This window comes from Symphalangus syndactylus, chromosome 8, assembly GCF_028878055.3.
Source record: "Symphalangus syndactylus isolate Jambi chromosome 8, NHGRI_mSymSyn1-v2.1_pri, whole genome shotgun sequence".
Taxonomy (NCBI): domain Eukaryota; kingdom Metazoa; phylum Chordata; class Mammalia; order Primates; family Hylobatidae; genus Symphalangus; species Symphalangus syndactylus.
Window position 1 is genome coordinate 107,810,659 of NC_072430.2, and position 15,383 is coordinate 107,826,041.

At 35.7% G+C, this 15,383-nt stretch overlaps 1 protein-coding gene across 50 annotated transcripts in view; it reads left to right on the top strand.

Moving 5' to 3' along the window:
• The window catches only part of ABI2 (abl interactor 2), a 181,992-nt gene that overhangs the window by 43,075 nt on the left and 123,534 nt on the right, over nt 1-15,383 (top strand). For 26 of the 50 annotated variants that reach the window (XM_063644917.1, XM_055290266.2, XM_055290276.2 and 23 more), the window contains 2 exons: nt 10,928-11,104; nt 12,905-12,922. In XM_063644917.1, the coding sequence (XP_063500987.1) occupies nt 10,928-11,104; nt 12,905-12,922 (195 nt within the window). The remainder of the gene's footprint in view (nt 1-10,927; nt 11,105-12,904; nt 12,923-15,383) is intronic. The other 24 variants (XM_055290298.2, XM_055290307.2, XM_063644920.1 and 21 more) reach the window with 1 other exon arrangement.

Here is a 15,383-nt window from a genome sequence, read left to right on the forward strand (position 1 = left end):
GAAAACCCAGTAAAAGAAGAAAAAAAGTAGAAAAATAAACCATTTTACCACTTCCCAAGCTTTTCACTGTTAATATTTTGTATAGCTCCTTGTAATGCTTTTTCCTGTAAGTAGTTTTTTTTAAATGTAACTGTGGGCTGGGCACACATCTGTAATCCCAGCACTTTGGGAGGCTGAGGTGGGAGGATTGCTTCAGCCCAGGAGTTCGAGACCAGCCTGGGCAGCATAGCAAAACCCTGTTCTCTAACAAAAATACAAAAATTAGCCAGGTGTGGTGGTGCACGCCTGTTGTCCCAGCTACTTGGGAGGCTAAGGTGGGAGGATCATCTGAGCATGGGGAGGTCTAGACTGTATTGAGCTGTGATTATGACATGCACTTCAGCCTGGGAGACAGAGTGAAACCCTGTCTCCAAAAAAAAAAAGTAGCCAGGATTATAATAGAGTCAGTTATAGAATAGGTATAGAATTTTGGGTTCTGCTTTTTTAACTTAGCGTTAAAGCAAACATAATCTCTTGATGTTGTAAGTTCTTCATAAACATTCTCAGTGGCTGCATAATGTTGCATGTGTATGTTGTACCTTTCATAATCATTCCCATATTTTGGGGCCATTTAAAATAATACTGCAGTGAAAAACCAATTAAATTGTAAAATGCAATTTAAAAAATATAAAACTGATAAAGATTTTGGTCTGCCTCCCTTTTTTTGAAGAGATCTTTGAAATGTTCTGTTTTAGCACTCTTGTCATTTGAATGATTTAGTATTATTTAACACTCTTTTTAGACCTAAATGATTAGAACTATTTTGGAATAAAAATAATTTTTAAATGTGCATATTATTATTATTTTTTAATGTCTTGAGAGTTCAGGGCTCTTTTCAAATGAACTAACCATCTTTGAGAGTCTAAAGTTTAGCAAATTTGTATAACTAGACCAAATATAGTCCAGATAATAAAATCAGATACGGTATTTTTGAAAATTTATCAGACCAATTTAGAGAGATTTCTTATTTAATATTATTTAATCTGAAATCTGAATTTGCCATTATAAGGGTTTCTTCACATTTTATACAAACTTCTGCAGACAGATATTTATTGCTTGTTATATTGTGTATCTTAAGTTAAAAAAAAAAATTGGTGCGTTTTAATGAGTGTAAGGTATTCAGTTGGGAAGGGCCTCCTGAAGGAAATAATCAATGGGATTTTAAATGACGAAATAGATGAATTTTTTTTTTTTAAGAGACAAAGTCTTGCTCTGTTTCCCAGGCTGGAATGTAGTTGTACAATCACAGCTCACTGCAACCTCGAACTCCTGGGCTCAAGGGATCCTCCTGCCTCAGCCTCCCAAGTAGCTGGCTGGGACTACAGGCACGTGCCATGCTTGGCTGATATATATATATATATTTTTTTTTTTTGTAGGGACAGTGTCTTGCCATCATGCTGGGGCTGGTCCTGAAATCCTGGGCTCAAGCAATCTCCCACCTTAGTCTCCCGAGGTGTTGGGATTACAATTGTGAAGCCACTACTCCTGGCCTGAACTTGGTTTTCTATAGAAGGAGTGAGGTTGACAAATTGCTAATGTGATATAGAATTTCAAGATCTATTCTTGAGAATCCTAAAATTTTTCCATATTTGAAGCATTAGCAAAGGATGTTAAAAAGAAACTTTAAAAAAAAAGAACAAATATAGAAGAGAAACTAATATATTTGAGTTCCTAAAAAGGAGGAACAAGTTTTATTAGGCATTAGGAGAGAGTAGGAGAGATTATGTGGGTAAATGATGACAACAAGCAAATAGCAATGAAGGATAATAATTTATTTTCTGTTTAGAATTTTGTAGTACTTTGGTAGAAAAGTGTTAGCAAGCTCAAGGAGGAAGATGAATACTCAGCCACCCTAGATTTTGAGTATATGTATTAATTCAGTTATTGAGAACATTTTCTTTAGGAGTATCATATAAATTGGCATTTAATTAATGTGGTCAATTAGTGCTATCTTTTAAAGCTATTTTAATGGATTAAGTAAAAAACAGAAGAATGGATAGAGATTAGTAAACCGGAAATTACAGAGGCCTCAGTCAAAACTGTCAGGAATACCTCGAACCTTCTTTTTTCAGAGTTGAGGGTCTAGAGGGCAATAGTTGGAGGGGTAATAGATCTGCAATTCTCAGTGGCTGTTAAGTTTATACAGAACATAAATTATTATGTTGGATAAAGGATCAAGTCTGAGAAATAGGCTGATAGAGTCTGTATTTAAGAAATAAGAGTAATTTTAAAAATTTATTTTCTAGCATTTGCCTCAAGGATTGAAATTTTTTTTTTACTTGTGTTTACAGGTAGAATTCTTTATTTAAAAAGTCAGTTGAATATCAAAACTATTTGATATTCTTCAGACTGGAATATTATTCTCTAGTGTAGAAGAAAACATTTTCTGCTTACAAAACAAATAGTAAATACTCTAAAACAGGGGTTGGCAAACTTTTTTTTAAATTAAAGGCCAGATGGTAACTATTTTAGGTTTTGTGGGCCATGTGTTGATAACTATTTTAGGTTTTGTGGGCTACGTATGTTGTCATTCTCCTATTATTTTCTCTCTCTCTCTCTCTCTCTCTCTCTGTGTGTGTGTGTGTGTGTGTACTTTTTTTTTTTTTTGGTTGGGGGATGGGGGTCTCATGATGTTGTCCAGGGTGGTCTTGAACTCCTGGTCTCAAGTGATCCTCCCACCTCAGCCTCCCAAAGTGCTGGGATTACAGGCATGAGCCACTATGCCCAGCAAAGAGAGATGACATTGCATGTAAGGATAGAGATGTGGACAGATTTGAGAGACATTTTAATTACGTTTTCTTTTCTTTTTTGTGTGTGTATTTTTTAACAACGATTTAAAGATGTTAAAACTGTTCTTAGCTTCTGGGCCATATAAAAGCAGGCAGCGGGCCACATTCTGGCATGGAGCCTTAGTTTGCCAGCCCCTGCTCTAAAATACTTTTTCCAAATGTTTGAGTGTTAAATTTTATTATGATGCTTGTATTATTATTAAAAATATTGTATGTTTCTAGAGGGAACCAGGGGGTTCTTGAGACCAGATTTTTGTGCAACTTGGGCAAAAATACTAGATTCTGAGAGTTTGTAGAGAAGATTGAGTTGAAGGAATGGAGGGTTCAGTCAGGTCAAAGACAAGATCACACATTTATTGGAATGGCAATAAGCCTCAAGAGTTGTAAGGGTAGAGTTGTTTAGGACTAGTAGATACTAGTTATCTAGGGTATTCAGTTTCTTTTCCCGTTAGTATTTTTTTCCCCATTGCCTGGTTAAGAACTTTACCACCTTTCAGCCTCCTAGCCCTTTCGTCCATTTTAACGAAAATGAACCCTGAGTAGGATTGGCCTGAAAAAGATCAGAGCATCTCGGTTTTACCCTGACTCTTCTGCTGACTTGTGTGACATTTGACTTCTTTGAACTTAAGTTTTTTCATCTGTAAGATAGGACTGTTTAGATAATTTCTTAGCTGTCTTCCATCTTGAATTCCTTATTTTTGTGATTCTCACAAATGAGCTTGATTTTATTTGCTTCCATTCTGTTCTGTTGGTTCTGCTCTTTACCTCAATCTGTGTCCACTGGTCTCAACCCTCTATTACTTTAATGTAACTGAACTGTTTCCCAAATTACTGTGAATTGTAATCCGAGGATGGGAATTCCATTGACTCTACTCTGTCTCGGGGAGAAATAACTTCAACAAAACAAAGTAATAACCCACTCTTTCTAAATGTCAAATGTTTTCAAAAACAAGATATTAATTGATTAGGAATATATAGTGTCAGACACTTTTTTGTATTAAAAGGACAATATAATATTAAGTAGTATACTAATTTTTACTACATTCATCATATCTATAAGGCAGTATTAGGGTTGGTTCTTAACATGGATTATGTTATGTATTTTAGGGCTGGTAAATTTTAAAGAAATTCCATCCCTGGCTTTGTTGCTGTTATCCTATCCATTTTTTGGAAGCATATTATTAAAACAAATGAAAATTTTGTTCTTCAAACTGATAGTGGAGTTAAATTAACATTAAATATTTCCCCAAAATATATACTTATCAGAGCAAACGTAATTTTACTGAATACTTGTACAGGTACACATACCTTTAAGTCAGTATAGTGTAACATTATTATAAGGATGAATGTTGCTTACTGTGCCCATTATTTTGTGTCCTTTTCTGGTAAGTTTTTTTAAATAAAAAGTTTGCAAAACACTTTTCAAACTAAAATTCTTATCAGTTTGCAAACTAAAATTTTTCTAAGCGAGGCCCATCTTTTTTCTTAGCTAGTAAAATTAGTCAGTACTTGTCCATGTTCAAGTTTGTCATGGCTTAGAATAAAAGATTAAGCAAGGTCAAAAGGCAGCATAAAGAGCTTAAGAAAGTAGTGCTCTTCCCACCTTCCCAAGGGCTGAGTAGGACTTACTGGGCCAGGTGTTAAATTAGTTCGCAGGTAACAAGGAGCTGGAAAATAATTATCATAAAATGATATAAAATTGGAAGTAATTATTCTCAAGAGCTAGGTATTGAAAGGCAGTGGAAGGTCTAAACCTTAAGAACCCAATAAGTACGGTAGCTTTTACTGTCTAAAAACTTTAGGTTGGGTGTGGTGGCTCATGCCTGTAGTCCCAGCACTTTGGGAGGCCGAGACAGGCGGATCCCTTGAGGTCAGGAGTTCAAGACCAGCCTGGCCAACATGGCAAAATCCCATCTCTCCAAAAAATGCAAAAATTAGCCAGGTGTGGTGGTGCACACTTGTAGTCCCAGCTACTCGGGAGGCTGAGGCGGGAGTATCACTTGAGCCCAGGTGGTCGAGGCTGCAGTGAGCCATGTTCATGCCACTGGATTCAAGCATGGGCAACAGAGTGAGACACTGTCTCAAAAACCCAAAAAACAAAAAACTTTATATAGATAGCCTTGCTTAAGAACTTCTAATTTTGGCCAGGCTCCATGGCTCACTCCTGTAATCCCAGCACTTTGGGAGGCTAAGGTGGGTGGATCACCTGAGGTCAGGAGTTCGAGACCAGCCTGGCCAACATAGTGAAACCCTGTCGCTACTAAAAATACAAAAATTAGCTGGGTGTGGTGGTGGGCACCTGTAATCCCAGCTACTCTGGAGGCTGAGGTAGGAGAATTGCTTGAACCTGGGAGCAGAGGTTGCAGTGAGCTGAGATCATGCCACTGCACTCCAGCCTGGGTGGCAAAGCGAGACTGTCTCAAAAAAAAAAAAAAAAAAAAAGAAGTTCCAATTTTAATTAAGGAGATACACTGAAGGTTATCAATACGTAATTATGCATAGAAAGTAGACTTTTTATACTTCCCAATTTCCTATGTAGTTTTTATATCTTTATATAAAAAAACTGAAAATTAGTTTGTTAGTAACTAATTTGTTTTATGAATGATACATAATTTGAAGCATAATTGTAATTTAAATGTGTTTATTTGAAACATTAGCTTACTAATAAAAAAATTGAGACATATTTAAAAACACCCAATTTAGTTGGGTTAATCCACTGTAACTGTTTGATTGCAGATGTTTTCCCATACTGATGGGCAGCTAACTGAGGTAGTGCTATCCAGTACAGTCAACTCTCAATTATCTGTGGTAATGGGAAATGACAATGCATGGATAATCCTAAAACAAAATATTTTATGCAGTACCTTCCTGTCATCTGCTGTGGCCTGAGCATGTGCTTGGGTTCATGAGGGAGATGTGGGAGTGGGGCTCAGGCTTGCAGAGGAGCTGGGAGTCAGTATGATTATCTCAAGGCCATAAGAGGTATCCTTAAGGAACCTGGGTTTGGCACTGTGTGGCTGAAGTGTCATGGGGAAAGCCTGCAGCATGCAAGATCAGCTTGGCAATATCAGTGAGAAGGATGGGGAAGCTAATTACTAAGGAACTGTAGGAGAATAGATGTTTATTAAGTCCTACACAATTGCAGTGATATATCTTGGTGTGTTTTTTGGTTAATGGGATCTGTAGCAAACAATAATTATATTAATTGTGTATTTGAATTAGTTTTGGTCGTCTTTGATTGCTAGCAGAACACATTTTTTACTTGCCACAGGTGAGTGCTGTTATTGAGGTCTCTTCTAAATAAGTAGGTTTATTGTCATGTAACTAGTAACTTAAAAAACCCAGAATAAATTTGAAATACTTTTCTTACTTTTAATATTCATCCTAAATATCAGTGTTGAACTTGTACTTCCAAAATTTAACTTAATGAAATTTAACATTGTAATGTCAAAGAATATCATGAAGGCAAATGCCATAATTACTGATAGCTGTGAATTTGATTTAGGAAAAATATAGTAGCCATATTTTATTTAAGAATATGTTACAGGAGCTTTCCTAAATTTCTTTTACAACTGACAATTGTCTATGAATTTATGAATGTTAAAGCTGCATGATAGATGTGAGGAGGGAGTGTTTATTATTCTGTCTAATTTGAATATGCTTATTTTCTACAAGTGAAAGCTATAAAAAAAATTGAAGCAGATGATTGCTGAAAACCTTAGAATCTTCTGGACCAACCTGAGAATCTTCTGCTTGTTTATGAAATAGATTTAGTGCTCTCTGTCAAATTATTCAAACTCCAAATAGAACCATAGCCATTTTCTAAAGGCATATTTTCTTCTGCCCACAGGCACTACTGCAGTTCAACCCCGTGTGGTAGTATGATGGCAAGAATACAAATTATACCCTTGTTAGATTACCTTTATTATTATAGATGTTTTTTAAAAGTTATTTACTTCAAATATCTATACTTAGGCAAATTAGAGGTGTTGATCTTGAATCGACTTTTGTGAACAAATTTGGAAACAATTGCAATTTGAGATTGAATGAGGTAAGGGACCAGCTAATTAGAATTTCCTCTATAGATCTTTGGTTCTCAACCAGGGAAGTTTTGCCCCCAAGGGGGCATTTGGCAATGTGAGACATTTTTGGTTGTCACATCTCATGGTGGGGGAGTGCTACAGTTACCTACCTGGATGCTTTTCCATATTCTGCAATCCTCAAGACAGCAGCCTTCACCCCTGCTCACAACAAAGAATTATCAAGCCCAAAATGTCAATAGTGCCACTGTTGAGTTACCCTGCCCCTAGTGTTTCTAAGATGTAGGCATTCTTTGAAGTAGACAATTAAAAACATAATATAGCCAAACTAAATTATTTTGACTTTCTGTATACTTATGCTGTTAAAAAATTATGTTTAAAAAACATGCCTTCAGTTTTTTCTGAGATTTGATATAAAAAGCAACAACAAATATATTTTTAAAGAATTTAATCCTGGGAAACATTTCACTTTCCTTATGACTTGATATATTTCCTCATAACTCATTATGTTTCTACTTTGCCTTCTCTCCCTTGAGGCTTAGTGCCAATTTTTTTGCTCTATTATAACAATGACCCCTTATTTTAGGCTTATTGTTATCTTTTTATTTACTGTATTGGTCTTCCGTTTTTTTTACTGTTATGGTCTGTGGGTTTGGGCTAAGTGTATTTATGTGTATATGAAGAGAACATACGGGTAATATATAAATGTCCCCAATCCCTAGACCAAGTCACATCTCTATAAGATCAAATGAACAGATTTCTAATTTATATTTTAATGCTTTTTTAAAGTCTCAATTTTTCAAACAATTAAGAAATATGTGCTTGTTATAAAATATTACTGTGTGTTAGTGTAAATAATAAGTGGAAGATTACTTCTCCCTGTTCATTCTCCAGAGATTTATTAATATTTCTAGTATGTGCCAGGCACGGTGGCTCATGCCTATAATCCCAGCACTTGGGGACTGAGGCAGGAGCATTGTTTGAGGTCAGGAGTTCAAGACCATCCTGGGCAACACAGTGACATCCCATCTCTACAAAAAATAAAATTAGCTGGGCATGATGGTGCACGCCTGTGGTCCTAGCTACTCAGGAGGCTGAGGTGAGAGGATTGCTTGAGCCTAGGAGTTTAAGACTACAGTATGCTATGATTGTCCCACTGCACTCCAGCCTCTGTGACAGAGTGAGACCCTGTTGCAAAAAAATGTATATTTATAGTATGCAGATTTGAAATAGAAGCTATGAGCTCGTAATTCTGTTATGGCTGGTCAGGTTTACACTCTTATAGTTTCATTTCTGAATAAGTTAAGTACATTTCTAAAAACTGAGGAGAATAAAAACGATGTCTTGAGGATTATATTTTCTGATGAGCCTTTTATTGATCTGACAAAGACCCATTTCATTAAAAAAGTGTCATATTTTGTTTTTTGAAGCATACTTGATGGTATGAAATAATATTTCTAGCCCATACTTTTAATGATTTAGAATGACTCACTAAACTTTATTCAAGGCCAGTACATTGGCTTACTCCTGTAATCCCAGCACTTTGGGAGGCCAAGGTGGGTGGATCACTTGAGTTTAGGAGTTCAAGACTTGCCTGGGCAACATGGAAAAACCCCAACTCTACAGACAATACAGAAATTAGGCCAGAATGGTGGAACATGGCTGTAGTCCCAGCTCCTTAGGAAGCTCAGGTGGGAGAATCATTTGAGCCTGAGAGGTCAAGGAAGCAGTGAGCCATGATTGGGCCACTCCACTCCAGCCTGGGTGACAGAGTGAGATACTGTCTCATAAAAATAAACTTTAATCAAAATGTGATTAATTTCCATTTCTCTAAAGTTAAAAATTAAGTGAATTCCAATATCATCACTAATATGCAAACTTAACTTTTCTGTTACAGTTTTCCCAAGCAGTTGAAGAGGAAAGCTATTCTCATAATTAGCCTAACATGCGTAGAAAAGTTTAGAGATTATTTTTTTCTTTTCTTTTTTTTTTTTAAGATGGAGTCTTGCTCTGTTGCCCAGGCTGGAGTGCAGTGGCACAATCTTGGCTCACTGCAAGCTCCGCCTCCCGGGTTCACGCCATTCTCCTGCCTCAGCCTCCCAAGTAGCTGGGACTACAGGCGCCCACCACCATGCCTGGCTAATTTTTGTATTTTTAGTAGAGACGGGGTTTCACCTTGTTAGCCAGGATGATCTCGATCTGCAGACTTTGTGATCTGCCCGCCTCGGCCTCCCAAAGTGCTGGGATTACAGGCGTGAGCCACCACGCCTGGCCGAGATTTTTTTTTCTTAAAAAGAAATACTTAAAATTGTAAGATTACGACCATGGTTAGTTTTTTATTTGATGTTCCATTTGTACATTCGTTAGCTCTGGAACATATAGATCCTGTTGTTTTTAAGATCTCTTGGTTGTAGAGAAATAAGAGGCTTTGAATTTGTTTCAAGCTTACCTCATACTTGAGGCAGTTTAGAAGGATAAATGATCAGTGTTCAGATTTCTTAAAGCAGTATTTTATAATGTCATGATGATTATCTTTTCATTGTTAGTACCAGGTTCTTTTAGAAAGGGGAAATTGAAGTAGGACGTTGAAGTGGGACTGGGGAGGAGTTAGCAAAAAATGTGTCTATTGATTGCTGCTTGAGTCAGGAATTGGTGGTAAGAGATGTGAACCATTTTAGTGAAGTGATTTTTCAAACTTTTGACTGCAACACACAGGAAAAAAATTTTTTTACGTTGTATTCAGCACATAATTCATGTATCTATTTATATATATAATAAACAGACTTTTCAAGAAACAGTATTTTACCTTACTATGTGTACATGCAGTCTGATGTTTCTGTTCTATTTGGTTTGAAATAATTGCTGCTTACATACCACTAAATTGCAGCTTGCAGTTTAACAAATTTTGCTTTAGTGTACTAATTACCTGTGTATGTGGAGAAAGTCACCCTCTGTTAGCAAATAGAAGATTGTAATTACAATACATTCTTACTCTTATGTCCTATGTGAGCATTTAATAAATATAAACAAATTAATGAAATATTTTACAGGCATTTTGTCATGATAAAATATAAGCAGCTTTGCCCAAGCAACTTGGTCTTTTGGGGTCAAAAAATGGCTTTTTTGTTTTTTGAGACAGGGTCTTGCTCTGTCACCCAGGCTAGAGTGCAGTGGTGCATTCATGGCTCACTGCAGCTTTGACCTCCTGGACTCAAGCCTCTCAAATAGCTGGGATTACAGGCGCATGCTATCATACCCAGCTACTTTTTGTAGAGACGCGGTTTCGCCATGTTGCCCAGGCTGGTCATGAACTCCTGGGATCAAGCAGTCTGCCCACCTTGGCCTCCCAAAGTGCTCGGATTACAAGCCTGAGCCACTGTGCCTGGCTTTATTTTTAACATTATATTTCAGCCCTCTTTCTTTTTAAATAAAAAGATGTTTAAACATGAATAGAAATTATACTAATAGGTCATTAAAAATGTAACTAGATTAATTTCGGGGGCTTTCTTAATCACTATATTAGTCTAAATCTTAATGGAGAGGCAAAAATTAGCATGCTTTAACCCAGGGGTTGGCAAACCTTTTCTGTAAAGGAGCCAGCTAATACATAGTTCAGTTTTTGTGGGCCATACCATCTCTGTTGTGGCTCATCTCTGCCATTATAGTGTAAAGCCTAGACAAATAAGCAAGTGAGCGGCGTGGCTGTATTCCAATAAAACTTTACTTATGGAAAAGCAAATTTGAATTTTATATAACTTTCACGTGAAGGTTTTTTTTTTTGTTGTTCTTTTCTCCAAACATTAAAAAATGTAAACACCACTCTTAGCTTGTGGGCTGTAAAAATCAGGTGATGGGCCAGATTTGGCCTGTGGGCCATGGTTTACCAGCCCTTTGCTTTAACCTAAAAATGGAGAAAATCAGTAGTCCAGAAGAATAAAATTTAGCAAGCATAGTTTAGAATATGAGTAGCAATATTAAATCTCTAGGCATATATATTTTGATTTTTGTGGATATTAGAACTATACATTTTTGTGTTGTTTTTTACATTATATTTTGCAGACAGTTGATATTCATAAAGAGAAAGTTGCAAGAAGAGAAATTGGCATTTTGACTACCAATAAAAACACTTCAAGGACACATAAGATTATTGCTCCAGCCAACCTTGAACGACCAGTTCGTTATATTAGAAAACCTATTGACTATACAATTCTAGATGATATTGGACATGGAGTAAAGGTAGGTATAATTTTTTTCAAGCTTTTAAAAGTAGTAACCTATAATGAAACTAACTCTTGAGAAAATTAAGCTTTTTATCTATCTTTCTTTCCTAGAGGACAAAGTCTTGACCCAGTTGTGGTTGTGAAGATTCCTTGCTACTGTAACTGTTTTACCCTTCTTGCTCTTTCTTAGTGATGTATTCTCAAGTTTTAAACAATCATCTTTGAATGAATTATATTTGCTTAGTTATGCTAATACCTCCTATGGTTTGAGTAAATAAGTGTAGTGTAATCTTTCCAATTTTAATTTGACTGATTAAAAAATCATTCATCATGTTATTATGAAAGTGTTTACCTTATCTCAAGTATTTATCAGCAGACTTTTGGCATTAGTTTTCAAAAACAACATATATTAATAAACATGTACTTCGAATTTTTCTAAAATAATTTTATCCCAACATTTTGGGCAAAAATAGTGTTAGGTAAAAGTAATAGGTGAATTAATATTGCCACTGCTTTTGAGTGTGTAGCTATTTTATATTTTGGCTGTCTTTTAAGATGTATTTGGGTGTCTAGAACATGCAAATTTCATTTAAATTGGTGTTTGAACTTAATGATTCAGAGCTTTAGCTGAGTATTAATTTATGTCTAATCAGTAGTTTGAAAGACCGTGACTTACCAGATTTGACTAAATAAATATACATACATGCTTATACTGTACAGTTCATGTAGTTGATTTTTTTTTCTAATGTAAGCGTACTTAAAAAACACACTGTTATGGGTGGAAATCAGTTAAATCTAAATTTAATGTAGATCTAGGTAAAAAGAAAATATACACTGTAAGTTTATTTTTAAAATCTCTTTCTCTTCAGAGTTTCGATGCAAGCACCATTATGTGGAATATGATATTTAATTTAACTTTTTTGAGACAGGGTCTCACTCTGTCACCTAGGCTGGAGTGCAGTGGCACAATCATAGCTCGCTCCAACCTTGTACTCCTGGGCTCAGGTGATCTTCCCTTGTCAGCTTCCCTGGGACTACAGGCATGTGCCACCATGCTGAGCTAAATTTTTTGTTTGTAGTGACAGGGCCTGTCTGTGTTGCCCAGGGTGGTCATGAACTCCTAACCTTAAGTGATCTTCCCACCTTGGTCTCCCAAAATGTTGGGATTACAGGTGTAAGCCATCATGCCTGCCCAATATTTAATTTTATAGCCAATACCTACATGCATTTAGATTACTGATAAGAGCATGTTAAAATAAGATGTGTAATTGGATGGTTAGTTAATAACTGAAATTTCTTCTAACTTGGGAAAATTTATTCAAGGCTAACAACTGCTAATGGAATATTTTAGAATACCTCCAGAATCTAATGCCAAAAAGACACTTAAAATATAAAATAAGACATTTGTGTTTGCCCAATTACATAAGAAAAAAGTAATCACATTTTTAAAAAATATATAATTCATAGGTTTACATCCCCCATTCTTATAATCCTCGAAGTAAAATGTTTTTCTTTCAGGATTCTAGCCCCTTCATTTTTTGACTTTCAGTGTTTAAGGGTCATTAATTTGAAGAAATCTTTAATAAAATTAAAGTTTGGAATAAAACAGTATCTTAAATTCATCAAAGAAACTTCTGTTCATGACACATTCTGCTTTAACCACTCTTTCTGTGATCTACTGAAACATTATTTTGTTAATGCTGAATGCTTAACTTGTTTTTTCTTTTTTTCCTTTCTCTTCACATCCTGAAGTTTCAACTAACCTTTCAATGCTTTTTTTCCTTACCTCTTTTATTTGCTCCATTTATGCATTAAGTGGTTGCTTAGATTTAAGGTAAGAGATTCCAGGGCTGGATTTCCATTCTTTGTTCTTATGTAGAATATTACATATGGGGAGTTAAAGAGATAGTTAACACTTGGCCTTTTAAAACCCAATAAATAATTCCTCCTTTTTGTTTTATTTTTTGTCATGCAACTTTGTGGTGTGTCTTCATGTTCCTTGAGGGCAGATATTTTTGTCTGTTTTGTTCACTGCTCTATCCTTTGTGCCTAGAACAGTACCTGACACACATGAGGTGCTTAGTAAATATTTGTTGAATGAATGGTTATTTTGTAATGTTAACATATTTTGTGAAACTGAAATGTAAGCTACCCTATCATAAAAATGTTATGAAATATAATTAGCTGGATTTTTATAAATATAGAGACTTTGTTATGAATCGGAGGGCCAATTAATGTGCTTTATTTAACCCTCCCCCTGTGTAATAGCCTTTTTATTCTATAAATGGTGTGCTTTCTGATATACCTTATGGACAATATGTCATTATCTTTTAATCAGTATAAAGAAATTGAGAAGCAGAAAATATTCAGTGACACGGGGTTTTTTTTTAAGTTGCAGTATCATATTTTGTAGAAAAATTATTCTTTTTTCCAAATAGCTGTATAAAGAATATATTTCAATATAAACTGTAAGAGCTTTTAAAGGTGAATATAATTATATGCAAAACATCAAAAGCTCATGATAATGTTTAACAGAATATCAGTTAAGAATTAGAGATATTTCCTGTTATGATTCATTTCAATAACGTTTTGGTATCGTGGAGGATTCGTGATAAAAGAAATTCAACTATATTCAAGAAGCCTGCCTAAAATACAAGGTTACTAAAATTATATACAAAACTTAGCATGCATTTCTTCTTTGATTTTTTTTTGTAGGTGAGTTTTATAGTTTATTTTCAAATATATATTCCTCCCATCTAACACCCATTATTTGCCATATATTTAGTGTAGAAAGTGATGACAAGATGACTGAGCTCTGAATCATTAACTAGTACTAACTATGGCCACACAACTTTCACCTGCCCGTGGTAGGTAGATTTGATTGGAAGAGCCCAGGTATATGGACTCCTGTATTATTGATTGGATTGTTGGTTCCAAATCCTCAGTCATGGTGAGTAAGTGTGGAATTGTGAAGAAATTCCTTTTGCTTGAAATAAGTGGGTTGCAGTGAACTACACCAAAAGCAGACTGTGGCTGCTTTGGTCCTTTTACCCTAAAGTCTGTATTCAAATTTTGACCATTGATGTGTTAACCTCCAAAGTGATAGAAATACATGGAAAGTTTAACTGAAGAAAAAATACAAAAACACACAAATTCTTTACCCTTAAAGTTTAGACTAGCTTGCCCAAGCCACTATCTCATGCTTGTTTTCTCTAAGCCCCACTATGATTCCTTCTTGATGTTCCTGCGTCAGGATCTGTTTCCATTGTGAGAGATAGGCCAAACAGAGTCTCCTAGAAAGATCTAATGAAGAATCACACTTAGATAAGATCCCTGAGCTTTTTGGAGACCTGTGGATTCTAGCAAGTGTCTTAGAAGTCTCCTGATGAGCAATAGCATTGTGGATTCCTTATCCTCATTTTAATCAGGGTAGCTGATATAAATGTTGTTTAAAATTTAAAACCTATTTAAGACCTAGTCCTTTTTCTTTCTACTTCTCTTTTTCTCTTTCTCAGCACTTTCTGAGCTCTGTCTTCGCTGCTCCCATTGCTGTCATACTTTTTATACTTTTCAGACAGTGTCTAGAGAAAGTCATCATACTTTAGGACCAGACATGTGGGATTTGACTCAGAAGAGACCTCCTTGTTTAAAAGTTTAACTTTTACTATTTTATACAGCATGTTTGATGCTTAATGGTTCTTGTCATCTGAAATTTGGATTAACTTTTTCTTCAGTCAAGTTACAAATTTAAGAGTTCATAAGATTTTTAAAAACAGTATGGTAATAGTTTTACAGCAAAGGACGTACAAGGTCAGTGGATAGAATGCCATATTGGAGGTGTTTTCATATATACCTAAGGCCATATAAAAGTGGAATGTACCTTGAACTGGTTCCTGTTCCTTACTCTTGTTTTTTTTTTTTTGGAGACAGGGTCTCACTCTGTCACCCAGGCTGGAGTGCACTGGTGTGATCACAACTCACTGCAGCTTTGACTGCCCTGACTCAAGTGGTTCTCCTGCCTCAGCTTCCTGAGTAGTTGGTACTACATGTGTGCACCACCATGCCTGGCTATTTTTAAAATAATTTTTTGTAGAAATGGGATCTCACTGTGTTGGCCTGGCTGGTCTTGAACTCCTGTGCTCAAGCCCCCCTCTCACCTCGGCCTCCCAAAATGTTTGGATTACAGTTGTGAGCCACCATGCCTGGCTAGTACTCTTTTAGTAGTAAAAAGAATTTTAAGACCCTGTTACTGAGGTCAGTATGATGTGTTTGTAATGAATTTTTCTGTTGAAAGC